The 27915-nt window shown below is 40.5% G+C and overlaps 1 protein-coding gene across 4 annotated transcripts in view; it reads left to right on the top strand.

The window, feature by feature from the left end:
- Nucleotides 1–27915, top strand: part of kif6 (kinesin family member 6) — an 89542-nt gene that overhangs the window by 23574 nt on the left and 38053 nt on the right. For 3 of the 4 annotated variants that reach the window (XM_037072467.1, XM_037072469.1, XM_037072470.1), the window contains exons 8-13: nucleotides 535–678; nucleotides 2334–2420; nucleotides 10763–10866; nucleotides 13285–13390; nucleotides 16271–16433; nucleotides 27122–27319. In XM_037072467.1, the coding sequence (XP_036928362.1) occupies nucleotides 535–678; nucleotides 2334–2420; nucleotides 10763–10866; nucleotides 13285–13390; nucleotides 16271–16433; nucleotides 27122–27319 (802 nt within the window). The remainder of the gene's footprint in view (nucleotides 1–534; nucleotides 679–2333; nucleotides 2421–10762; nucleotides 10867–13284; nucleotides 13391–16270; nucleotides 16434–27121; nucleotides 27320–27915) is intronic. The other variant, XM_037072468.1, reaches the window with a different exon arrangement.

The raw sequence follows: 27915 nt of genomic DNA on the forward strand, positions 1-27915 counted from the left end.
ATTAGCGCAACTGGGCAACAGGCAATCTTTAAGCGGCGAAATACAGTGCGAGGCCCAGTTGCTGGAAGAGAGGTTTACTTTTGATAAAAACGAAACTTAACAGACTGTCGAAACCCTACGCATTTGTGCAACTGCGTAGGGATACGGGGGTTCTATGGTTGACAAAAATGTAGTGCCAAAAGACAGGCCGGTCTGAAGGTGATGTAAAGCGGTGTGAATGTACACTTGAACTGTTATAGATTTTTTAAGGTGAGCCTTGTTTTAAGTGGTTTATTTCTCTTTTTCTCTGGACCCCGTACACTGCAGTACAAAGCTGAGCATCTGGGCTGGAGCGGCTCTCTACTTCTCCAAACTGAGGCTGCGCTGATCGGTGATTATGGTAGGGAACAGACCGACTATAGATACGTACCTTTTATGACCCCACTTCAAAAAACACAAACTATCCCTTTAAGTTAGGATCTGGCATTGAATTTCCGTCCTCATCTCTGTCTTCAGTTACGTATCATTTACTCTTTTTATTGCTTTCTCCTTCAGGTGATCATAGCTCTGTCAGAGAAGAACCGCACCCATATTCCATACAGGAACTCCATGTTGACCTCTGTGCTGAGGGACAGCCTTGGGGGCAACTGCATGACTACAATGATTGCCACTTTGGCAGTGGAAAAGAGGAACCTTGATGTAAGTACAGTCTACCATAGGCCATGTATAGACAGAATGTTCTGTTAGATTGAATATTATATATTCTATATTCTGATAGATTAGAAACAAACTCAAAGTTTAGAGTTTTTTGGGTTTTTTTCCTTTTTAAAGGACAGTTCCAAGTTATTCCCTCTTACTTGAAATGATATTCTGCTCCCACCTTCTATTAATGAAATGTTTTTTTGTCCTCTGCTTAACAGTCACTGTTTTGCCACCATAACAGTCTTCATTATCTGTGCACTTTCTCATCAGGCTTTTTCTACTCTTGTTCTCTCTCTCTCTGTTCTTTCTCTCCTTCTTCATCTTTCCCTCTTTGCACTGTCAGTCACACACAGACAAACTTTATGCAGCTAGACGATACATTTATTCACATCATCAACACTTTGATAATAAATAAATCAGAGTATTGATCATGTGAATACAAAAGGATGTTCTGCATTTGATAACAATGTATCAACACACTGCTTATTCTTTAAAATCATTTTTGAGTCCACTGCTAGTCATGTGGACAAAACAGTAGTTGACTTGGCAAAAATTACAGCCTACATCCATCTATGGAAAAACAGACATCTGTTTGGAGCCATATTCTAAATTGCATTAAAGTGCTTAAGCATAGTCACCGTCTTTACTGCCTCCACATTCATGTTTCAACTTAAACAGAACAAAACAGAGACAGACATAATGAGACATAATGTAGTAACTGTAATGCTTCAGTCAGCTCTGCTCCTCCTAGTCTTACATGAGACCTATGCCTCCACAGTGTCAGCCCTATGCCTGTGGTAAACAGACAGAGAAGGAGAGAAACAGGTATGACAATAAATGACAGCAAAAAGCAGTAAACACTCACAATGAGGTGCTGAGGAGGACATCATTGAATGCCTACATACCATGCCTCTTCTCCATTAGTATTTGCACACTTCATTCTGCATAGTAATACAGTTGGCAGGTGTTGTGGATTATCTGGAGTAACAAGGTTGTGATTTCTGGAAAGAGACATTGCTGTTGAGTTTTTTAAACGTAATTTTTGGCACTTTCAGCCCTACATGCTGAATACCGTGGCCAATATCTCCATAACTCGGCAACACCAAAACAATTGGTAATACTTTATAATAAACATCACTGACAAATGGTGAGTTCATATACATGTTAATTTTATACTACTTGTACTACTGAAATTCATACACTGAAATACTTAATGGTTATTTCAGTGTTAACAAACAGTGAAATTGTTTATTAACCATTTATTAAGCAATTGTAAAGGTTTATAAACATAAGTTGCAAATGTATATATCCAAATCCATGTCATGTTGATTAACTGCACAGTAATTATTAACCATTACAAAGTACTATAACCATAAGTTGTAGCGTCACAATAAACGGCTGCTTGATAAATCATCTCATTGGTTTATTAGTGAACAAAACTATTAACTTAAGTTTAATTAACTACAAAGTTTACCATTTATTAATGATGGTTATTATAGAGTGTTACCATACAGTCTAGATGGAAAAATACCACTTAAGGGTAGAGGAAAAATATGTGTATTCTACCTCATAGAGAGTCATTCGGAGTACAAGTCTTACCCTCAGGCAGAAAAACAAACATTAAAACAGTTTTTTAAATCTGTTCTCTTCAGGAGTCCATCTCTACATGCCGCTTTGCTCAGCGAGTGGCTCTCATCAAGAATGAGGCCATACTGAATGAAGAACTGGATCCTACTCTGGTGAGACAGCCTGGCATTCACAACAATTCTGCAATCACTACATCTGCCACAATCACATCACTGGGACATGACTTATTGTGCTGTTTCATCATGGCCAGACCCCCTTCAAAGCTTCCAAAGTTGTCGTGAGAATCCAACTTCTAAATTTAACTAAGTGTAACCTACCATGTGCTTAAGTGTCATCTTTAGGACTGTCATACAGTCATTCTGAAAAAAGCAGTCTTCCACTTTCAGCACATGGACGCCCATCTGTCTTTTGTTGTTTAGACTGCTTACAGGACCTGTTTTGCATTCTCTCTGCCTCCATTTCTGCTATGGCATAAATGATCCTAATTTGAAAGAAAAATCAAACTTGCAAAGACACATTTATTTGTAACTCCTGATCTACTCGGACCTCTCCTATGCACCTGTCTTATGAAATAGAAATGGGAAGTATATTTTCTATTCTAAGCACACATTCTACGCATGGAGCCACAGAGCAATTCCTGCCCAAATGTCTTAGATTTTAGGATGAAGTGTAATTTTTTTTGAATGAAAGTGTGCAGTGTGTCGACTCTCGTTATATTTAGTGTCTCTATACTATGAATACATTATTTTAATGATGCGTTAGAGGACAGGCCAATGTAGGAGAAGATTTGGCAAGAATACTCAACTTGTTGTCACTACTGTATGTGGTTACAAAGTCCGCCCAACAATAAGACCTTACACATTTCTCCATTGTTATATATTAGTCTACATTATTTAATGACAAATAATGACTCAATAACATTAGAGACTGCCAGGGCGGTTTAGAACGGTTAGCCCTTGATAAGGGTTTCCCTCCTTTTCGTCTGCCTCTTACAGCACTTGTCACACCTTCCCCTGGTAACTAGTGTAAACCCCTGTGGGGATATACAGTAGTAAGTCATCATAGTGATATCCGCTTCCTCCCCTTCCACCATAGCCTGCCTGAGGATCAACTGCTACTGTATTACTGCCGCTGAGACTTGGCTGGCCACTTGCAAACCCTACAGAGGTATTTTTAAGAGAGTCTGCGGCCGGCTCAGTAATTGTGACAGTGTCTGGCTGCTCCCAACTGGGTCCAGCAGAGTTACAGCTCCAGGCAAACCCAAACTTCGTGGGCAAACTTCTTTTCTCCATTTATGACTTTCTTGTGTGTTGTTTTCATTTTGTTTATTGCTACCGTGTCTCTTTCTCTGTCTCTCCCTCTATCTCCATTCTTGCTTTACTGAGAAAAAAAACAGTAAAGTCAGCAGCGCAGCTTGCAGATTATAATGATGTCATTTACTGTGGTTAGGGGTGACACTCACACTCCAATTCTAGGCCTGCCCCAGACTGAAGGCACATTGTCTATTGGACATGCCAGCTGTTGTAATTGATTTGAAACCTGCAGTTTGACTTTCTCAATCATGCAGTCAGTATTTGGTACATTATTCAGACCACACACTGCCTTAATTGTCCTGTACTGTAGCCTATAGGCTACTAAATCAGTGATGCTGATAAGTATGCGCCATGCTTCTCAACACATTAAAATCTGAAAGGACGCAGTGAACTCACTTAATACGTTGAGGGGATGCACCATATCCATCCATCCATCCATTTTCGTCAGCTTATCCGGGGCCGGGTCGCGGGGGCAGCTGCCTGAACAGGGACACCCGGACTTCCCTCTCCCCAGACACTTCCTCCAACTCTTCCGGGAGGATCCCAAGGCGTTCCCAGGCCAGCTGGGCAACATAGTCACTCCAGCATGTCCTGGGTCTTCCTCGGGGTCTCCTCCCGGCGGGACATGCCAGGAACAACTCCCGAGGGAGGTGTTAGATGAAACAGATGCCGAGCCACCTCAGCTGGCTCCTCTCGATGTGGAGGAGCAGCGACTCTATCTCTAAGGGAGCGCCCCGCCACCCTGCGAAGGAAACTCATTTCAGCCGCTTGTATCCGGGATCTTATTCTTTTGGTCATGACCCAAAGTTCATGACCATAGGTGGGGGTAGGAACATAGATTGACTGGTAAAGTGAGAGCTTTGCCTTTCAACTCAGCTCTCTCTTCACCACGACAGACCGATAAAACAACCGCATTACTGCGGCTGCTGCACTGATCCGCCTGTCAATCTCACGCTCCATCCTTCCCTTGTGAACAAGACCCCAAGATACTTAAACTCCTCCACATGAGGCAGTAACTCTCCCCCAACCCAGAGGGAGCAAGCCACCTTTTTCCGGTCGAGCACCATGGCCTCGGACTTGGAGGTGCTGAGTCTAATCCCAGCCGCTTCACACTCGGCTGCAAACAGCCCCAGGACATGCTGGAGGTCCTGGCCCGAAGGAGCCAACAAGACCACATCATCTGCGAAAAGCAGAGATGAAATCCTGTGGCTCCCAAACCAGACCCCCTCCGGCCCGTGACTGTGCCTAGAAATTCTGTCCATTGGGCAAACTCCCATGAACCCTCGAGCACCCTGCGGAGGGTATAGAGCTTGTCCAGTGTTCCGCGGCCCGGTTGAAAACCGCATTGTTCCTCCTGAATCCGAGGTTCGACTATCGGCCCTCTCCAGTACCCTGGTATAGATTTTCCCAGGGAGGCGGAGGAGTGTGATCCTCCGATAGTTGGAACACACCCTCCAGTCCCCCTTTTTGAATAGGGGGACCACCACCCCGGTCTGCCAGTCCAGAGGGACTGTCCCTGACTGCCATGCGATGCTGCAGAGACATGTCAACCAAGACAGCCCCACAACATCCAGAGACTTGAGGTACTCAGGATGGATCTCATCCAGCCCCGGTGCTTTGCCACTGAAGAGCTTCACGACTACCTCAGTGACTTCAGCTTGGGTGATGAATGAGTCAACCTCTGAGTCCCCAGCCTCTGCTTCCTCTATGGAAGGCATGTCAGTGGGATTGAGGAGATCCTCGAAGTATTCCTTATACCGCCCGACAATGTCCCCAGTCGAGGTCAACAGCTCCCCACCTCCACTGTAAACAGTATTGGTGGAGGACTGCTTCCCCCTCCTGAGGCGCCGGATGGTTTGCCAGAATTTGTCTGAGGCCGACCGATAGTCCTCCTCTATGGCCTCCCTGAACTTTTCCCAGACCCAAGTTTTTGCTTCCGTGACTGCCCGTGCTGCCGCTCGCTTGACCTGCCGGTACCCGTCAGCTGCCTCAGGAGTCCCCCGGGCCAACCAGGCTCGATAGGACTCCTTTTTCACCTTGACAGCATCCCTTACTTCCGGAGTCGACCACTGGGTTTGGGGATGGCCGCCACAACAGGCACCGGAGACCTTACGGCGACAGCTCCGAACAGCCGCGTCAACAATAGAAGTGGAGAACATGGTCCATTCGGACATATGGCCGGAAGTCAGATGACACGACCACAAAGTCGATCATTGACCTCCGACCTAGGGTGTCCTGGTGCCACGTGCACATATGGACACCCTTATGCTTGAACATGGTGTTCGTTATGGACAAACTGTGACTAGCACAGAAGTCCAGTAACAAAACACCACTCTGGTTCAGATCGGGGAGGCCGTTCCTCCCAATCACACCCTTCCAGGTAACACATTCTTTTTGAAATACTTGCTATCAAGGCACATCAAAATCTGCTGGTCACCGTTTCCGACCATCTGCTTATTGTGACATGATACTTTCTCCTCCAACAAGATCAGTCCTTGACACAGAAAAAGCTAGCTAAAAACTTGGCATTGGTATATAAACTAACTGGTCCACTGTCAGGATTACTTCACTGTAATCAATCCTGTAACATCTCATGAAGATGATGACAGATGATGCTCTGCTGTTCAGGTGATGTGCTCTGATGAAACCACAGAAATAAATCACTATTCAGTTTATTTGAATATTGCACTGTATCAGGATGATTTGTTGGGCTGTGGCAGACAGATTTTGCTGTTCAATAAAACCATTCGTATTTTTTTTTAACTTCATTATCAGCCTATGTCAGTATGTTTTACCTGTTACCTCAGACTTTTCCAGATTTCCATACAGTCTAAGAAAATAAAAATGTGTCAATGAGATATTTGTGAGTGGCCTACTACATAATATACATCCATTTGAGGTGGCTCATGTGGTTAGACTGCAGACCTTATAGTTCATTGTAAAACTGTGGGTGTTTTTCTTCTTCTCAGTGTAATGTTTCAGACTTAGTTGTGTTACATGTTTACAGTACATACAGTACATTTAGTGCTGCTCACCATTACCTTAAATTAACAAATTAACCAAAAATAAAAATTCATGCAAGTCATTATCTTCCTGCCGATGAAAATTCGGGTCACGTTTTGCTGTTGACAAAAACTTTCTGGAGCTCCACAACTGAACAGAGCTGCAGCATTCTCCTAAACAACTGAATTAGCTGGGGACTTGTTTTAAAACATGAAAAAAATGTAAAAAACAACATGAAATGCTTGTCTGGTTGGGTGTACAAGCTTGATCACACATCATCTTTTGTGCGCTTTCATGTTTTATCCTGTTTTTTAAAAGAATTCCGACTGACAAAATCAGTCTGCGATGTATCTATACGACTGGCTCATCAACTTTCAGGGGGCAGCCCTTGATATGCCAATGTGTTGTGAGAATTGGGATTTCTTTTGTATGTCAAATTTTTAGATTCAGGTTCAGCATTCAAGAATAAAACCATTATTATACTCGTATAATATCAAACACAAGTTTAACACTGCAATTTGTCATAAATCACAAATTTTATTGGGGGCCCACTGGCTTTCCCTGGGACCCATCAGATGACAACCTATGGGCTCAGAAACCGCAACAGCACTGCTAAAAGCACTTCCTGATCGCCTGAACAGCAGGAAACCAGCCACAAGTCTCATGGATAGGGAAAGAATGAGGTGCTGAAAATTACTGTGATTATAATGAAGTCAGCCACAGTGACCATACCATATAAGGTTGGCTGATAGGGTAATAGGAGGCTGGGTGATCCTCCAAAACATGGACTCTCCCAACATGTAAAGATACAGACATCATCTCACTTGAGAAGACAGGTTTGATTAGTGCATCCATGTGAGTCAAACAGACACCTGCTTATAACCCACTAGCGAGACATGTTTGGTAAGCAGTTGTGAAAATTCCTGCATATGGTTGCTTTCCCTGGGTCCCTCGCCTGTCTCATCCAAGTGGCATTCATTAAGGCAGAAGGGAGTTTGCATGTGGAGTAGTGTGGTTAATTCGAAAATGCCTAAATGGTGCCATGCATATATGTGTTTTTGTTTGGGGAATAAAAGACTTTGCCTATGTTAAGGTGTAGTGGGAAACTATGATGCATAATAACTTAAGTAGATTGGGATTTATTGCAAAAACAATGTAAAATGGCTCCATACAGCTTCTCTAACATAATTCTTACCTTTTACTGTTTTTACTATTATTGTTTATTGTAATATTACTGTCCTGTGGTTGCTGTGGCAAAGAAATGTCCCCGTTTGAAGGACAATAAAAGGAATTCTGACTCTGATCTGGTCTCCAGAAGCCATGAGATCTCAAATTGTTTTGAAATGTAGTCTTTATTTGGGTTATATAAGCTGTCAGCAGAGTTGGATTTCGCCTGATGAGCTGTATTGAGCAGTGTCGTTGTTGTCTTTTTTTTCTTTTTTTTTCCTTTTTACAATTCAAAACAACTCTCCAACTACTTTAGTTGTCCAGGAGAATACTGCAATACTTTTTCACTGTAGAGCCTCAAAAATGATTAATCAACTACGAAACTTCACCCATTGGCATGCGGTTGAGTAGATAATGACTGCATATTCATTTTTGGCTTAACTGTTCCTTTTACAATATTAATTTAGCACTGTTTTACTTACATGGGTTTCCATAGGACATGCTGGCATCATCAGTCACATGAATCATTTTTTTATTCAGAGTGTATGGAAGCCTGCCGCCATGCTGTGGTACCAGTGTGGGCTTGGGCATGCTGAAATAGACTGCAGAATTCCGCTGACCAACAGCTGGTGGTCAGGATGCAGCTGGGAGAATTACATCAGACTGTGGGTCCCAAAAAAGAGATACAGGGAGTGGCTTTAGAAAATATGATATATGGTGGATTAGGGATGAAATGTTATTTTAGGTTGGCAACTACCCCAAACCACACTGCAGGTCTGTTCCTTCCCCAGAGCACCTTGAGTTGATGATGTTTGACTATATAACTGCTTGTGACTTTCCAGTTACAATGAGGTTTGCCACAATAGGCAGTTTTTTTGCTTTGATGACTCAGTCTGACCTTTGACCTTGATTTAGTTTTCACTGAACTTTGGCTCCTAGCAGCTTGGTGTCAGAAGTGTCACTGTGTGAATCTTGCACACAGTCGCCACTTTCTCTTGTATTTGTCTATTCTGAGACAGTTCCAGCAATTCAGTCTGCTTTAGTATTCTGTGATGCAGTCAAAATTCAGTTGTGATTGTGTCATATGTGAAGGTGTTTTTGTGTGTTGTTTTGTGGTGTGATATGTGCATTTGTGCATTTGTGCAACTGGTGTGACCTTTCAAATAACTACACCATCCACAGATATTGATGTTGGCCTAGTTTGCCTACCATTAACATGTAGTTGCACATCTCAGTTTAGATGTACTATAGAGAGGCTCATTCTCCCCCTGAAATGATTAACCTCTTTCAGGGATTTCAGGGAAGAGATAAATGCCCTGTTAACATGGATAGATTGATAGATTAGATAGATAAGACAAGAAAATAAGAGTAGGGAGTGATACCAGAACTGCTGCAGAGATCTGCCATCATCAAGAGTGCGGGCAAATGGAGGGAGTTTGTCTGTAAACACTGCAAGAATTACCATTACTCTGGAAAACACAATGCAAACTGAAGGTAAATGTATTGACGACAACAAAAGCAGACCAGTGTGATATAGCATTTTCAACAACATACACAGTATCTGTCAGTCCTACAGTGCAAGGTGATTAAAAGTAAGGTATAACAGTGCAGGGATTATGATTACTGAGGAGAAAATGCAATAAAATACAAACTGAGGATAAATAAATATAGTACATACAGTACATACATTTGTATCTTGTATAACTAGCTGCAGAGGTATCAAGCTAAAGGTTTTATTAGATTTGTCTGTTCTTCAGGGTTGTCATGTATGTGGCCCCTTTTATCATAGCACTTTAAGATCATGTTATGGCACGCTGCAAGTAACTATTCAGTTTCAAAACAAAGTTTCAAGTGGGCTCACCTCATACCTCCTGCTCTTGCTCCTCTTGATGTGGACCAAACGATTGAGGATTTATGCAACTGAACATGGCTGTTGGACAAATAAAAAATAATGAAAGCAGTATTATGTAGGAATGGGCTTTTTGTGCAATTTGCCACTCTCCACAGTTTCTAAGTCATTGACAGAAGTAATGCAGGTGCTAAATGCAAGCAAAACTCATTACTTTGTGATAGTGTTATGTCTTGCAAACTTGTATGTTGAAATAAACATGTCTGTAACAGCGAATCGTACCCTCTCACTGAAGTTACGTAGTGCAGAAACAAGTGATAAGGAGACACCATTCACCCTATTACAAGACACTTCACCATCAAAATGATTGTTGAAAGCACTATTGAGAGAGGTCTAAGTGAAATGCATTCCAAGGTGTTTCATACAAGTAATGACAATGTTAACATTAGCAAGTAATATATTCGTTTACTTCATCAGTATTACCTTTGAAACAAATAATATTTGCCTTTATAACCATGAGGCAATAAATGCACTAATTAAACACGTCATTGTCAGTAAAACATGCCAAGCTAATACACCACTTTAAAGGGTAATTCCATTGATCAACACATTAAAATGTCTTTACAGGTCTGCAGGAGTACTATTACATTTGTGAAATAAGAGGTGAGTATAGAGGCTTTTGTGGCTCCAAAAGAGCTGTATGTAATCTGATAACTTTCCTCCAGTGATCCACAGGTGCTAATCAGTAGAATGATGCTTATTGGTCCTCTCACATCCGTTGTCTTCTGACCATTTCTGACCAAGTACTTATTGCAGAAGCTATGTCTGGGCTTGGTGAGATGTTCAGCTTATATACAGTAACCAGACCCGAGAAGTAGTTACTAACAGCAACCGGTCGTTGACTCGGTATGCAAGGCCATAACCAAACATGTGTGGACAGACAGCGGTTGAGGGTTTTTCGATTTCCTTTGTTGCCACCATAGCTGTTTAATGCTAATCTAAATTTTGCTTACTGCATTTTTTCACTGGAGCATCCAGTTGCCTGGAATTACCTGGTGTGTGTATGTGTGTGTTAGTGTCTGTCTGTATTTTACTGTAGTTGCAAATTTGTTTAAGTGCTTTTTGACAATGTGTGTATCTGCTTTTTGTTTGTGTATTTCAGGTTATTGCACGTTTGAAGAGGGAGGTCCAGTCTCTTAAGGAAGAGCTGGCCATGGTGACGGGAGAACAGAAGAATGAAAAGCTCACTGTGGAGGAGATCCAGAAGTATGTCACCTCCTTATATCCTCAAATCTCTTAGTTTGTCGTTATACAGTAGCCTAGAGATTTAAGTATATGATGCTATCTTTAGATTTAGAGAATACTGATGAGGGGAGACAACAAAGTCACTTGAAATTGAGTGTTTTAGAGGTGATCTCATAGGTTGTACAATATGTATGTGTGTACTGTAAGTGTTTAGTGATGTGACCTTGGGACATTACAGAGGTGTATAGTCCTGGATTGGCCCCACCAGTATTCTAGGATGCTTAGAGTGTGTCTCTGTTGGTCTCAGTATTTGTGATTCATGAGCAGTGAAGTTGAAGCCTTGTTCACCAAGGCTAAAAAGGATCTTATAGAGTTTCCGTACAGACGACAACTTACTGCTAAGGATTCCAGCATCAGTCACATGGGAGACGCAGTGACTGCGGATGAGGAGTTAAAGGAGAACTTCGGTCAATTTGCACATGCAGCTTCATTACTTAAGCTACCCTTGACTTGCCAGTACCGAAGACGTGAACACATTTGGTCCAACTATTACAGGGCTCCGTGAACGGAGAGTTAGCATTGATCCGTCGAGTGTGTGCTTAACAGGCTTGATGTAGTTGATGCAGCTGATGTGTTCAGGCGGGACCGCCAGCTCATTATGGTTGTCCGGGAGTGTGTCACATCGTTCACACTGTCTTGTCTCATTGACGACAAACGTAAAGAGACTCTCAGGGACGCCCTTACCCGATTTTGTGTGGGGACTGACCCTGCCCTTGGTTTTGCTGCTTTGGCGGGGGACATGGGCCTCACCGCTCACAGGTTGGTTGTTGAAGTTGGGAATGCCAAGAACGTCAACAAGAACCCGCTGGTGGAGAAAGCCATTCAAGAGATCCAGGGGGAGATTCTGCGTCTCGAGCCTAACTGTAGGGCTGTTACCCCCAGTTACTCTCTGTCGCCACGGCCCACCTGAGCAGTCGTGTTAGGTCACGTGGATTGTCTTCGCAGGAAATGCTGCTTCAGTGTGACCACTTCTCCCATAGGCAGTTACCTGTGGTCGATCTGGACCTCATCTTGGGTCAGCACTCAGGGCGTGTCACCAAACATCAGTACAGCATGAAGTCTAAGGTGCACCCTGGTTGTGTGGCTGTGCCTCTCGCCATCCGGCCCGGTGATCTGGTGTACCTATACGGCGATAGGAACAAGTCGAGAGCATGTGACAGTTACCTTGTCTTGAGCATGGACAGGTCATGGTGCAGTTTCCAGAAGTTTACGGGGACTCAACTTCATCATACCTCGTACAGGGTTAGGTTGGCTGACTGTTACAAGGTGGAGGGTCCTGATTTGGCCCCTGGAGATCTCCTGGAGGATCTTGCTTCAGATGAGGATGTGGACAACCCTGCCCCACACTGCCCTGGTACCCCTGCGGCTATTGCTGCGCTCCCACCTGCTCCGTTCCCTCCTCTCATTGATGACATTGCCATGCCCCTGCCTGCTCTACACTCACATCATGATGATGACATTGGGTCTGGGGACAGCCCCTCAGGAGTGGGCGTGCCTACGTGTGCATCTGTTGCTGTGCCTCGACGCTCTGGGCGTCAGCGATGTGCGCCGCAGTATCTGGAGGACTTTGAAGTTTATCAGTGAACTGATGTTTTATCGTGCTTTGCAGGTCTGTTGTGTGGCCATGGTTGTTGTGGTGCCTGCTATTGTATTGTATTGTTGCTGTCCTGTTGGACTTTGGATGGGGGGGCTCTTTGTTTTGTAAGAAAAGAGGTGATGCCAACAAAACATCTTTGAATTTACATATATAGAGAATTTCTATTATTGAGAGTCCTCAGATCCTTGTTATATTGTCCAACCCACATTTTTCTTTACCCAGGACCTCACACCTAGGAAGAAAAAAATCATTTCTGGCATTTGAAAGATGATGTGTCCTCTCTTACAAAATATTGTACATGTCGCTGAAGGGCTTTCTCCACAATCAAAAAGCCACTGATGTCTCGTAGGCCCCTGAAACAAGACAGTTAAATTTGTTTTAAGCCCTTGGTCATGTAATCCTAGTGGGTTTCTATACCGCACAATGCTTCAACAAGAAAAAGAGACACACACTGACATGCCTTCATTGGATCCGTCTGGATGGCTACCTTCTGGTCTTTCCCAGTGGCCGGTAGCCCGAAGAACCAATGCTTGGACTAATATCTAGATATAGTTTATCAACAGCCCTGGAGCTGGAACACACATTTAAGTAAATAGTTTTCTTTGACCAGACCCATATTTTAAACATTAGAAGCACTCCTCGAAGGTAGATCTTAACAGTTTGAGTGCCTGTTGAGTCTGTGTTAAGTGTGATTGAGAAGGACTGACTCATGGAATGTGCCACTGATCTAAACTTTGGTAGGTTATTAGGAAGTCTCTGCTTGTGTGTATCTGTTTGTTTAGGTTGGAAGAGTTAGTCAAAGCCTTTCTTGATGAGCCTAATCCAGATGTGACACTATCATTGGGGCCAGATATGAGAAAAATCCAGCACTGTTTCTCCTTGCTGAAGGTAACATATTTACATATTTACAGTATCAGTTTCTCCTTATATAAACACTCATGTCTCCTTGTATAAGCCTCTGTGTTTATCTGCATTTATTCTCTCTGCCATGCCACCATTTCCTGTGGTCTGATTTGCCTTGTGCCTAGTGTGGCAGCCAAAGATATTTTCAGTTCAGGTTGCTTTTGTAGATCACTGATATTAAACAGTGTGTCTGTAGGTCCTTAAATGTCTTGAAATATCTTAACTTCAACTTTATAAACATTAGACCTTGAAAGTCATTACATTCTTCTTCTGTGTCAAAGTATACATTCTTGAAGTAACATGTCACCACATATTAAACCTTTATTCATCAGTTCCGCACTGACCAGCTCAACAATCATTTCCTCTAAATCACTCTGCTGTCCTCTGCTGGGACATGATTTATATTTGAATTAAAAATATTTTCATTTCCAATTTAATGTGGTTAACCTTTAGATGGCTACTGTCTCATGAACTTGCACAAGTAGAATTGTATCACTTCATTGGTCTAACTGCAATGAAACTAGATATTGACTGCTAAATTCTAGAGGCTGTGACTGGAAAGATCCCCTGATGTTCCAGTGCTGCTGATTTTCCCACACCCTGACTGTAGTCTAGACACTTGGTGTAATTATTTGCCATCTAATTAGAGTTAAGGTGTAATGTGACATGCAATTGTTGATGTGTGTGTTCAAACCAGATCTTCCTAAGAATTTACACAGCTCCAAAACATAGACAAACTTACAATCATGGTCAAAAATTTACAAACATCTGTAAAAAAAAGATTTTTTTTTCCTCATTTTTCTGTGAAGGACTGAGTGGAACATATACTACTTTGTCACAAAAAAAATATATCTGTATATATATATAATATATATAACCTCTAACCTCTTTCGCCCCAAAGCGGCCACCCTGACTCTCATCCCCCGCAGCTGATGACATTGGCTGCCGTGTTCCTCAAAGATCACATGCCCATGATGAGCCCCAGATTTCGCCAAATTGGGTTTTCAGCTACATGCTAATGGCATTTGTGTTATACTTTCACATAGAGACTTTATTTGAACATTAAAACATAAAATCAAATTTTGCCTATTGATGTGTATTTCAAAGTTATTAGGTATTGATCATGATAATTTTGGGAGAAATGTGGAGATAATTATGCAAATGAGCAAAAAATCTGTAATAGTGGCTTTCATGGTGCAAGAGTCTTTTGTGTAGAGGACTATCAGGAGGACGTGTATGAAAAATTTCAAGTCAATAGCACTTATGGCTTGGCGGGGAGAGCCTTTCGAAGTTTACACCCTATCTTATAGCACTCCATCTGATGGATTGGGATCAAATTTTTGGAGCAGCATTTGGAGATCATTTATACTCAACGTGCCAAGTTTCGTGTCTCTGGGTCCTTCCAGCTCTCCATAAATTAATAAAATACAAACAATGATGGTTAATGACGAATAGGCCACACCCATTTTCACCTATCAACATGGCACTCAAGATATTAGTTAATACTTACCCCTAGAGCATGCATACCAAATTTGGTGAAATTCCGTCTGATGGTTTTAGAGATAAGCATGTGTAGCATTTATAGCGCCCCATATGGGTTGAGCTCAACATGCTTTGGTAGGCAGATTCCTGAGAGTCCTGTTGTGAACCTACCCAGTGAGTTTTGTGATGATAGGCCAAAGGGTGTGGGAGTTATGGCCATCATTTCTAAGCACCGCCCACTGCAAAAATACACTGGTCTGTGGCGGCCATGTTTTGATAGAGTTGATAGAGTCAATCTTTCAAAAGTTCTATTCATTTTACTGTTTTTAACGTTATGCAAATTAACAAAAAATCTGTAATAGCGGCTTTCATGGTGCAGTGGCTTTTTTGTAAAGGACTTTGAGCTGGACTTTCAAGTCAATTAGACTTAACGATGTGAGGGGCATGGCCTTCCCAAGAATGCATTTTCAATCCTTAATTACAGCGCTACCATCTGGCTGACTGGGCTCATATTTGAAAAAAAGTTGATGCACATCATTTCCAATCATTGGGCCAAGTTTCAAGTTTCTGGCCCATTCTAGCTCACAGGAATTTGAGCTCAAGCGGCAGACAACAAAAAATAATAAACTAGCACAATTTTAGAGGGGTTCTACCCCTTTGTTGTTAGAACCCTAATCATGAAGTTTAGTTCACTAATGAATCTATTATAGGTCTTCTGAGAATGTGACCAAATCTGCTTGGTCAAAAATGTACATGCAACAAAGTGAATTTTGGCAATCCAGACAATTGTGTGAGTCAAATTTGCTTCATAGTAGCCTCTTAACTTCTTCCGAGTGATGATGATCGATAATCGCTGGTGACATTTCTGGGACCATTTTAATAGGGCCATACATAACACTGTTTGTAAAATAGCAGCCAGATCCTCTGTTGCTAAATGAGCTTTGGGTGAACATGGCGGTGCTCAAACTGCTCCTGCACTCTGGTTGGTGCTCCACCACCAGAGGCAGTTCCAGATCCCACTTGAATGTCTCTCCTTCAGTTTGCTATGATCCACACACTCTGTCTGCTGTTCAGTTTACATTCCTTTAAACATCACCATAGTTATGCTCCAGTGAATCTGTAGGAATGTGGATTTGCATTGGATTAGATTTTTTTCTTCTATTTTCTCAATGCTGGCAAGCTCTTTCACACTCAACTCTCTCTCTGATCTGGTTTTATGGTGATATTCCTATCTGCAGTTTAATCTTTACTGCACCATATTATGTAATTATGTAAAATTCTTCGACAAATCTTTATCCCACAACAAGAGAAAAAGAAGCAATTACTTTTTTGTAACTTCAATGAAATGTCAACAAATTATTCTTCTTTATATTTTTTGTTTAGATGGTGATCATGGGCAAGCAAGGACAAAGAGGAAATAGCCTTGGTGATAAACAGGAGTCACCAGCAGCAACAGTGAGTGAAGAAGTAATTCAAAACAGCTACCACAGCACAGCAGAAGTGAAAAAATTAAAGGAGATGTTGGTGCAACGTAATAACGAGATCAGTATCCTTTGACATATTACAACCAGCCTACTTTACTGCACTGTCTTCTTTCTTTAGTTACATAATTGTAGGTGATTAACATTAATTTTCACATTTTTCTTTTTCTAATTCAAATAAGGTCTTTTCCTATGGTTTGTAGATTCATAGCTTCCCAGACAAAAAGAGTACATTTTTATCACATAGCTAAAATTCTAAAGCTTTTTTTGTCTTGCAGAAATAGACATTTTTTTGAAGGTCTAAGGCTAAGATGTTCCTATAATGCTAGATGGATTATAAATATGGAGCAGCAGATAAATACAGTATTTATAGTATTTCAGTGACAATAGTGTCATTGTATCTTTGATTTCAGTAGGTGATGGTTCAGTCATCCTAAATAAAGTGTTTCACCCTGCTACACCAAGTCTGAGGATACTGAGTGACATCTAGTTTTCAGATCAGCTTCAACTGCTCTCAATGAAGCATTGATTGGCCTTACACTACAAAGCAAGTTTGACATAGCCAGGCTTTTTTTCTTTTTTTTTTCATACATATTTTCAGCTGAAAATATATATAGCTCATGGCTATTGATTATAAAGTCATGCTACTTCAAAGGTGCTGATTAGTAGTGGTAAACACGGTAAAGGAGTGCTGACTAAAAATGGTGAAGTTAATTTCAGCTTCTTAGGATTTGTTTATATTTGTTGCTCATACAACACAAAGTAAAATTCCCACACATAGAATTACACAGACATGTCTAAAGGTACACTCATGTATACACACACACATATATACTAAAACCCAAATGAGATCCGGCTCCAGATTTTTGGGGCCAATACCGATGCCGATACTAGGGAGTAAAGAATTCCGATATAGGTGTATTGGCCAATATACACAAATCTTTTTGCCGTAATCACTTAATATGTCATATGGTTTTCAAAAATTTATGTAACAGATATGTAACAGAGTAGGTTATTTTACAGTTTAACAATAACTTTATTGTTTCTTACATTAGTTCACTGAAACAGTAAATCTCACTGGAAATGTAAATTGCCCCATTTTCTGCATCATGCTCTGTAAACCAAAAAAGTTTCATATTGGCCGCTATCATTTATAGAGATACCACTATACATCTCGAATATGCCAATATGATATTGTCCAACCAAGATATTGGTCGGGCTCTAATATACATGGCAATAAAGAGGTGAATGTAGATTAATTTACATTTGTCTTCTGTGAGTATTTTCATGCGACTGTAGATGTTTCAGATCAATGTTAGCAGAGCCTATAGTTTGCAGGTTTCATATTTTATTTTGCGTCATGCCTTGTGGAACTCGCATTGGTCTTGGTTTCAACATGTCTTGCCCTGCCTTGGTCTTGACATCCTCAAACTCTTGGTCATTTTTCTGTCCTAATACAGTCTGAAACTGTTGATTTAAGCTCAACATACCACGCTAATCAATTATTATATTATGCTTCAGAGTACACCCCTCTGTTTGAGGTTGTTTCAGATTTTCCTGTTGCTTCTGCAGTACACAACAGTGAGTAAAGAGGAGCAAAGATCCTTAAATTCAGCACCTTAGGCCTGTTTTCGCAGAATCAAAATGGTGAATATCCTGGTCCTTTATAACCTCACCTGTGACTCTGATTAGTCTGGGTGCTCGCACATTGCTGTGTGGAAATGAGGGGGGAATAGCATGAAAGCTAAACTGTAAAGGTTAAAAGAGGCAAATGGAAACACCATGTAAGGCAAGACAAGTAACAGAGACAAAAGCCCCCTTCACACTGCCTTTTTAAGACATGCCTATTGCGCCGTTGTTCTGCCTTGCTGTCTGTATGAAAGTTACAGTGGCGGAATGGGGGCACAGTTTGGTTCTTCCTCTGAGTTGCAAGCGGTGGTACTAATAGAGCCTCTGTGTGTAAGGGTAAGCAGGTGTGTTTTGATGGCATTCACAGTCTGATAATTAAACAGATCCTTCATTTGATATTGCGCAAAATAAAACAGAAATGTCCCACACTTGAACCCACTTAAGCAATGTTACATGACAAAAACAGTAATATGGTAGCAAGAATTGTCTGGCAATTTATATGAGGAAAAAAAAAATAGAATTTATGAGTGGAAAAGTCGCTGTCATCCTGTGTCTCTTACTCACTCTTTATCACACTTCTGCCCAGAAAACAGTGTTGGTCCCCAGCAGCATAGGCGGAAATCCCGGGGACATGTCTCCCCCTCCACTAAAGCTGTCCCCCCCTAAAATAATTTGAGACACAATTAATAATTTTTGAACAATGCAGTAGCATTTATGGAAAGCACAATGTAAGCGGTGCTCATTATAATCATGCAATAATGTGCTATTTACATCTTTAAAGATTTAGTCCCCCCTCCCATTCGTAGAAATGGTTGAGTCCACCCCATACTCTTTCCAACAGGCAGAGCTAGCAGCTGCAGCAGTGTGTGGATGGAGCCTGCTATTCTTACCGTGCTGCGGGGTAAGAGGTGTGTATACCACACAGGCATAGTTACATAAGTTACAACAACACACATCCCATTTACAAAAAGCACCAGGTCCAGGCTGCCTGCAACATTTATCCTGCCTTGTTCAAAAGCCTACTCAACTACGAGTGCTGTTAAGCTAAGTTAAAAGCTACAGATAGTGATAGTCACAGACAGAGAGGAGAGGAGAGGGAGAGGACAGGACAGCACAAGAGCAGGAATAATTTTGTCATTTTAGTCATTCTAAAAGACTTTGTGGATATAAATGTAAAAATCAGATATTACTGACATTTTAGATTTATTTCCAGGAAGGTTTTGTCCAGTTATCCTGAGTTAATTGTCTTGAAATATGTTCATTTAACTAGTAGATACTGTATCTACTTGATTTTTAAAACAGACTTTTTTCATTTCTGAGTCAAATGTTGCAGTCTCTGTCAAACTCCAATTAAATTATCACAACTTTTTTTCAGCAGATTTTTTTTAGCAGTAATGTCACAACTGTCAGAACCTGTTATTACACATGATGTTCATTCTGGAGTTGTACACATTTGACAGTAAAAAATATTGCTGTGAGAGTGAGAGAGAGAGAGAGAGAGAGAGAGAGAGAGAAATCTGATATCTTTCATCTGGAAAAAGGCAGTTATCTGATTATGAGTAATCTGATAAACAAACTTAGATGTTTGGAGAGATAGAGAGACTAAAGCGTCAAATTGCGGTAAAAGATGCTGTATAAAAGACAGGCTAAACTGTTGTCCCCCCGGAATTTTTCTCTACAATTTTACTGTTTATTGTCTTCAGGATCCCTCTCTGCCAGTGAGAGCCAGACCACTCTTTCATGGCCATTATGGGATCTAGTTTAGAGCCAAATGCTTGTCTTTGTCACTTTCTACAATGCATCAGGATCTGAAACACAACACAATATAACAGCGTCCATACAATTATTAACAGTTCGCTGAGACTTTGTTGCCAAGATATTTAGATTTAAAGGTGGAAACGGGGTGAAAAAAAAGAAATCACAGATCTCAACATTATGATGTGTTCCTTCATGCCTCTTGTAGTTGCAAGCGTTACGCTGAGGTAAAGGGGAAAACATAGAAGGGATATGGGAAGTGGACCCAAACGCAGTTACTGAAAACAGGCAAAAAGGGGATGAAAGACAAAGTAGCAACAAAACAGCAATTCAACTAAGTGCAAGGAAAAAGGGCAAAGTACAAATCAAAACCAAAGTTCAACTCAAAATACAAAAATCCAAAACATACCAAACAGGAGACGAGGCACAGGGAGAACATCAGACAGGATATTGAGGTAACGAGGGTGAGGAGCACAGAGGAGAGAACATGGAGGGAACAAAACTACAGACAGAGGGAGACAGAGGGAAGAACAAAAGAGACACTTAAAAGACACGGTAGGGCATGGAAAAACAAAGACACAACAAGACATGATACAAAGACATGAATCCAGAGTCATGACAGCAAGGTGGTTCAGTGTAATTAAACAAAGGCGGTGTAGAGGTGAGCCTTCATTGTGGTTCTATTGTGAAAGCCGTCTGAAAAGGGCTAAAGTCTGCAGCGTATGTAGGGAATTTTAATTACAAATTGATCTGAAAGAATCTGCAAAAATAACACGATCAGGGCATGTTTTAACTTAGCTTTAGATTTGTCTGCCTCCAACCTCACAGTTTAATTACGCTTACTGCTGAAATATTTGTTATCAGAAATGTGTCAAAATCTACTTTGTTATTGCTTGCTTGGATTACAGTGCTCCTACAACCACATAAGTAAGTAAGTCCTGCACTCATCACCAGTGCCCCAAAACACAGATGAAATGTTTTTAATGTCTATGTTCAGAAAGATCTCCATCTAATGACTGCAGTAAATCATAATTACTATTTATCATAATTATGGTATTTGCGTTTGAATCTGATATTTCTAGTGGCTTTATGGGATTACGCTTTGCTCAGCCCAGCTCACTGTGGCTTGTTATTAGATCACAGCCCTTTAGTCGGAAAATTGAAATGTCTGCTTGATTATTTAGCCACAAAAATCTCAGCTTTCCAAAATAAATAGAATATTATCATGCAGATATTTCACAGTAGTATTTCTTGGACAAAGTATGTGTAATGTGAAAGAGCTTTCCTTCTCAAAATATGATTCACTGGTCCTCACATGATGCAAATGTAATTGCCAAAACTAGTGCTGTGCGTGTCTGAAAGTACATATTTCATCCAGTGAAGCAAATGCTTCACTGACCATATTGCCTCAATGTTCAAGTTTGTATATAAAGTTTCAGTAGCCTAAACTTCCAATCCTTCATTCAGGGTGGTCTGTCTGCAGCATGTAACACTATATTGTGGGTTGACCAGTACTGCAGGGTTGACAACATCTCCAGTCAGAGTCCTGATAACTATCTAGATTCAGACCATTTCTACAACTTAAGCTTGTATCCGCTAGCTAATCACCATGCTCTCCGTGTCTGTATAACTGTCCTACCCCCTACTCTGCTAGAACCATTACTGGGAGCCACTGGATCGTCTATTCCCAGACTGACACTGAGGCCTCACAGGGGTTAATTACTGTGGGGTTCCCTGTAAAACAAAAGGGTGCATCACTACCCACTGGCCCTGTGTGTTCCTATGAATTGAAGTAGGACACCTGGTAATGCTTAGTAGACTCTCCTAAAGTAATGACACATTCACCAATAACATGATGAGGAAACAACAAAGAGATCGTACACACAGTGCTGACTTTGAAGAGTGACATTGTACATGTATTTGCAATGCCGTGTAAAAATACTAGGTTGTGCTTAGAATTTCCCAAATTTTGTCACTCTGGTAATATGTTGTTGTCCAGTCAAGTCTGACGTATGTCTTGAAACTGTGGTGCAATGGAGGAATGCTTCCCCTACCCTCTAAATGAGACCCCATACATTCCTACTAGCCATATCACATTTGCTCAAAAGAATTTCTGTTCTTTATCGCGGATACTGCAAACCACTCTCCTTACATTCCTTATCTTCTGGGTAGTCCTGCCAGTATGGTATAACCTTAGTTAAAACATGAAAATAATAACATTAACTCAAAATAATAACATTAACTAAGTAGTTTCTTTTATGTATCTTCTCAGGGTGTTATTTAATAGCAAATTATTGGTCTTACATCTTCTTCGCACCAAACCAACATCAAAGACCTAGCGAAGTTCAACCTGCAAAGGCAATAGCTTAAGGCTTAACTAGTGCATACGTTCCGCACCTGCATTAGAGAAAATATCTCTCCATACCACCATGTGGCAGTAGTCTGTAGTCTTTCAAAAAGAGAGGCCAGAAGACTCAGGACTGCAGATAAGAGGGTACAAGCTGTTAATATGATAAAGCAGCTCTTTCAACAGTTTCCCCAACACTATTGCTAATATAGCCACTTCTAATAATGAATGTATCTGATAAAAAGTTGCTAATGGCACTGGCGTTGTCACTCCTTGGTCTTTTGGTTGTAGAAGCAAAAAGGAAAAGGGTAGGCAATAAATGAATCATGGATACTAAAGCGATTAATTAAGGGGCTGAGTGGCCCCACAGCTGATTCAACATCAAAAGCCAAGCCACAAGGGCTAACCTGTGCCAACATCGTAAAAACTACTGCCACCAGTGTTTCAAGACCTTTAGCCAATACACTTGTGAAGATGGCGAAACAGTGTATATTTTATGTTCAGATTAGTTCGACAGGTATTGCTTCTAAAGTAAACAGTATTTAAGATTTAAAATGTTCAATTTCAGCAGTCCAGTATATTTCAGTATCCTACTTCACATCCACATGTTTGTATTTTAAATTAAACTTAGCTGGGTACACTGACCATAAAGAGTCTTGACAGTAGTAAACCGTCCTATTTATTTGATTTGATAACTGTAGTGTAATGTAGGTATAAATATTGTATATTGCCAATTATCCAGGGACATTAAGTTGCAAAATTTTCAGATAGAAAAGATGAATGGTAGTAATATTCACAGCCAGTAGATAATTCCATTTTATTTTATTTTGGCTCATTTATACTGTCGAATGTATTCAAGTCAGATTAGGCTAATAATAAATCATAACTGCAACAGTGATGAGGCACAGAGGTTACCCCACAGTGTGTTTACTGCATTGGCAATGGTATCCTTGAATTCATTAACAACTCTGGCCGTTGCTCAGTATGATTTCTTACAACAAGACATTAGTGCTCAAAATACCAATCAATCAATATAATGCCTTTAAAATGTACTGCCTAAAGACTCTGCAGCCCCGTCCACTGAAATGTGCCACAGGGTGTGTTAGCTTTTGGAGTTCATGTGCTGGGCTAGAGAACTTCATGTGTATTCTTAGCCAAACTAGTGGCCTTGCTGGAGGGATAGTAACTTTGCTTAGTCAGTGAAAAATGTGCTAGATGAATTGCCACAACATTTGGCAGACATTTGTCCCCTAAGACATTGTGCATTGTAATAATATGGGACCTTTAAGTTATGGTTTTGGTGCCCATCAACAACGTGACTTTTGGCTGTGCAGTCTTGATGATTAAGTATTTTCACAATTTTATAGTTCATTAGTTTATAACAAACTTGCATGTGTGTGATTCATGACATATTTCAAACAGGATCAAAGAAACAATTTGTCCCTCAACAATCACTACCATACAATCTTTTCCAAAATAAGTTCCCACCGGAATTGGCCAGACTTCAGCTCTCTATACTGACTCAACACTGCTACTACCATTTATGTCAACATTGCATCTTGCTGGCACATAGCATTGTTTTTCTGAGGACATGCTCAACCAACACTTAAAATGGACACAAGATACACGAGTCAGCCCTCGTGCATATCCAAACTCACTGTTAAAGGAACTGTATATTCAGTCCAAGAGAAGGCAAAATACCTTCCTGATTTTTTTTCTTTTTCTTTTTTTTATTACTTATAATGTGTGGCATATGAAATTGGAGCAGTTTGTGGCACCAAAAGGATTGGCTTTGCACCTTTGCCAGCAGTGGTAATTTGAAAGGCATTTTCTTTATTTCCTGTGATGTCTGCTTTCTTGGACAGTATAATAGAGAGTGACAAGAAAGATGAGAAGGAGAGACTGAACATACATCATGATCTGTGTTAGACCACATTTTGAGTGCATGGCATGTGAAGCAGCCCACAGATCTAATGTAAGAGAAATTTTCATCACAATCTAGAACTCTACGGTAGTGTGCAGCATAGATGAAGATATCAGATGCCAGAGATTACAATAATGGAAAAACCTGGTGAACAACAGTTTGAAGTAATGACTTGTATGAACAATGACACAGGACCCACAAAAAAAGCCATATTTTTCTCTGTAAAACCTGGCCTCTTCCAGTCATTTGGAATGGTGTTGGGTTTAGTTTTTGGCAGTTTTGGGAAGACTGCATGGTTGGTTTTAGTGGAAACTGCATGTTATTGTTCCCACTGACATGCCCTTTGTATCGGCTGACAGGAATATAAATTAATATCTCCAGCTCCTTCAAAACTATGTCCATTCCACTCTTCCAAAATAATGACAGTTTTTCTTACATCACAGATTATCTGCTGACCACCATAGTTTCAGTCTGGCCACAACTGCAGTAGATGTCTGCTAAGCTCATGAAAGGACCATGCCTAAAGAACAGACTGCTGTAATGTGCTGCCTCTAAATTATGGGTTGTGATTAGACCATCAAACACATGTCCATTTATAGTGGAAAAACAGGCACATAGGTTGGGAGCTGAATAAATATTTTATGAGACTGTAAAGTTTTATTCATGTAGGTGAGACAGTTAGACAGGCTCAGTTGTTCTTAAAGAATAACTTAAACTGAGCATGTTCCCCTTTACCTTCTAACCCCTTGATAAGCTTTGATTGTTGACATCTTAAAAGTAATCTTGGCAACTTCCTGTAAAAAGTCTTGTTTTTCTTTATACAGTTTTACTGTTCAACTCTAGTTCACACAATTACAACTTTCCTTCTGTCAGCAATTCTAATCGTAAAAAATTCTCCCCAGTAGAGGAAACAGGAGTTTGCTCTCAATATACAGAAAAAGTATGTGGAGTTATGAAGCAAGGCAACCAGGCATCGACTGGTACTAAAATTTGAACAGGCTGAACGAATCTATGCTCTGATGTGTTCATTATTTTTTAAGAATGTGTCGCCAGCTGAAAGCAGTTTGAGCAAAAGGGAGTTGATCAAACACAGAATTGAATTATAGATTGGGAAGTGAAATACAGGGGAAACGATTATAGAAATTGTCCTCATTCCTAGAGACACATAAGAAGTGACATGTGCAACGAAATTGTAAACAGGATCAAAGCAGTAGTTCTTGCCTTTGGTCTCCTTTAGTAGACAGTTAGTTCACTCTGTCACGCTCACATAAGACTTACTGACACATTCAGGTCATTGACAAAGTCCAGCCCTGGCATAGATGGCTATTTGAAGTAAAGTATACGTACTATTTCTGGGGTTGTCACGATACTAAAATGTTCAACTCGATACCGATACTCAGGAAAATATTCGATACTCAATACCATTTTCGATACCACAAGAATAAAAAAAGACCCCAAAACTTAAAAGAAATGTTTTTATCAACAAGAAAACTGAAAAAATAACCTCTGTTACAACATGTAACAATTAACAGAACCACATGTTAAATATTTATAATAAAAAAAAACTGTTGTGCAAAAAGAAACTGCAACTATGATAACAAGTTTCAGGTCTCAGGTAGTGCAAAAAACAAATAAATGAAATGGGGGGGTGGCATCGATAATTTTGAAAATGAGTATCGTATCCGGATACAACATTTTAGTATCGATACTTTTTTGAGTTTCGATACTTTTGACAATCCTAACTATTTCCTCAAACCACTCTGCATACCATCCACCATGAACGTGCATGCTTATTGGACTACAGCACCAAACAGTTCAAACATACTGTGGGTCGAGAAAGGTCTGGAGTAGGGGTGGGAATCACAGGGTAGCTCATGATACGATGAGCAATATACAGCCCATGATATCACAATGCAGTGATTTTGCGATAAATGATAAATTGCAAGACAATCATATAGCAATACTAACCCTTTTTACAAACCCACTGACTATAACTTGTCAGTATCCACATGTGCCCTCACATAAACTAGCAAAAGTCCAAGAAAAGAGCACAGTTTTGCAGCATAGCAAGTTTTTCTTTATGTAAATACAGTTTTAGAGAACTATAGAACAACTAGGAAAACGAATTAGTGTAAAACACGTACGGCACATGAAACAATACTAATTTTAGTGCTTTGCAAGCATAACCAACTTGTACACATACACAACCTGTACACATTTTAGCACAGCTTATACTTCTATAAGCTTAACAAACTTGTTATTGTGTATATCATATTAACTGCTTGCTTTATAAAAATCTGGAACATTTAAGTGTTTACCAGCTTCTTTTATGTAAACCTAATAGTATAGTATAATAGTATATTATAGTATATAATATAGAATATTTTCAAAAAATCTTTAGTGAATAAATTAATATTTAACACTAACACTTATAAGGAATTCTAGAAAATCATAAACATTAAGCTTTGACTCTGCTGCAATAACTCCTCCCAGTTTCTGCTCAAAATATCGAATTACAGTTAATATGAAACACAGTCACGTAGACAGCAACATTTCAGTGAGATATAGGGATTGTTGAAGTTGAAGTTGTGCTGGACAGTAGACGAACACATAGCACACAACCTCATCAGTGGGAGAGGATTTTGTGGAATATTGTCTCAGTCTCCGCAGTGTCCCTGGCTCCTCTACTCTTCACAGATTCAGCTCAAACAATGACATCTTCCTGAGTCTGTGAGGTCAGATTCAGAGCATATGTCAGCACTCAAAGTCTAGAATCAAGATTGCTCCCTGTTGGAAACCACGATGGATGCTACCCTTTTACAGTATACTGTCACTATGAGCATAACTTTCAGGTAAGGTTCAGTCCAAAATTAGCTCTACTTTGAATATTTGGAAGAATTGTCTAGCCATTCAGATATCTTGAAAAGTGTCTTTAGTGGTATTTGGGTTCTTTATTTGTATATCAAATTATAAGCAGTCATCATCTGCTGAAATAGGTCCATTAATATGCATGTGTAATTAAATAAATTAGAAGATTTCCTTTCCATCCTGTACTTTCTCCCAAGTGAAGACAAATAGAGTCCTTAACTCAGTGCCTGCAGGTATCCTGATTAAGATGTTAAAGAATGAGAAAAGCAGGGCCCAGGATGCTGCTGCTCAGCTGGCTAACATCACCAATAGCCAGAGCCCAGCCTCCCAGAATGCCTTGATGTTGTCCACGCTGCCAGCGAGGGATGGAAGCACAGAAACCTTCTCTGCAGACCCTGGAGAACCAGCTGTACGATACATGAAAAAAGGTACTTAAAGAAGTTTTAGGCTTCACAAAGAAATGTTTATAACATTTTGAATTTTAAAGATCAGTCGATTTTTTTAAAGCCCCAGATGTCTTGTGGATAAGGTGTAGTATTCTAAGCAATACAATATGTGGTCCAAGTTGAACTGTGAAATACTGTAGTTTTTCACAGTCAGGGGTAGAGCCAGCATCTTGTTATTGGAAGGTTGCTGGTTGGATTCCCCTGGTCTGCATGTCAAAGGGTCCTTGGGCAAGATACTGAACTCCAAACTGCTCCTGATGTGCTGGTCAGCACCTTGCATGGCAGTGTATGGATTTATGAATAACTGTAAGTCGCTTTGGACAAAAGCATCCGCTAAATGCCATAAATGTAGATAGCAGCGATGTCAGACTTCCGCAACAAACAATTGGGAGTATTTTTTTTTTTCATTCAGGAGAAGGTTGTTCTAATGAAAGGTGTCCACAGAATATTGGACACTCCTGGAGGGTATCCCAGAAAGGAGGTTCAACAAACTGAGTCTGACCCTGAACTCTGAGTTGACTTACTCTGTGTAGTGAAACTCTGAGTTTTCAGTTCCAGAACAGCTGATCTGAGTTAGG

Source organism: Acanthopagrus latus, chromosome 16 (genome assembly GCF_904848185.1).
Source record: "Acanthopagrus latus isolate v.2019 chromosome 16, fAcaLat1.1, whole genome shotgun sequence".
In the NCBI taxonomy this organism is placed as follows: Eukaryota; Metazoa; Chordata; class Actinopteri; order Spariformes; family Sparidae; genus Acanthopagrus; species Acanthopagrus latus.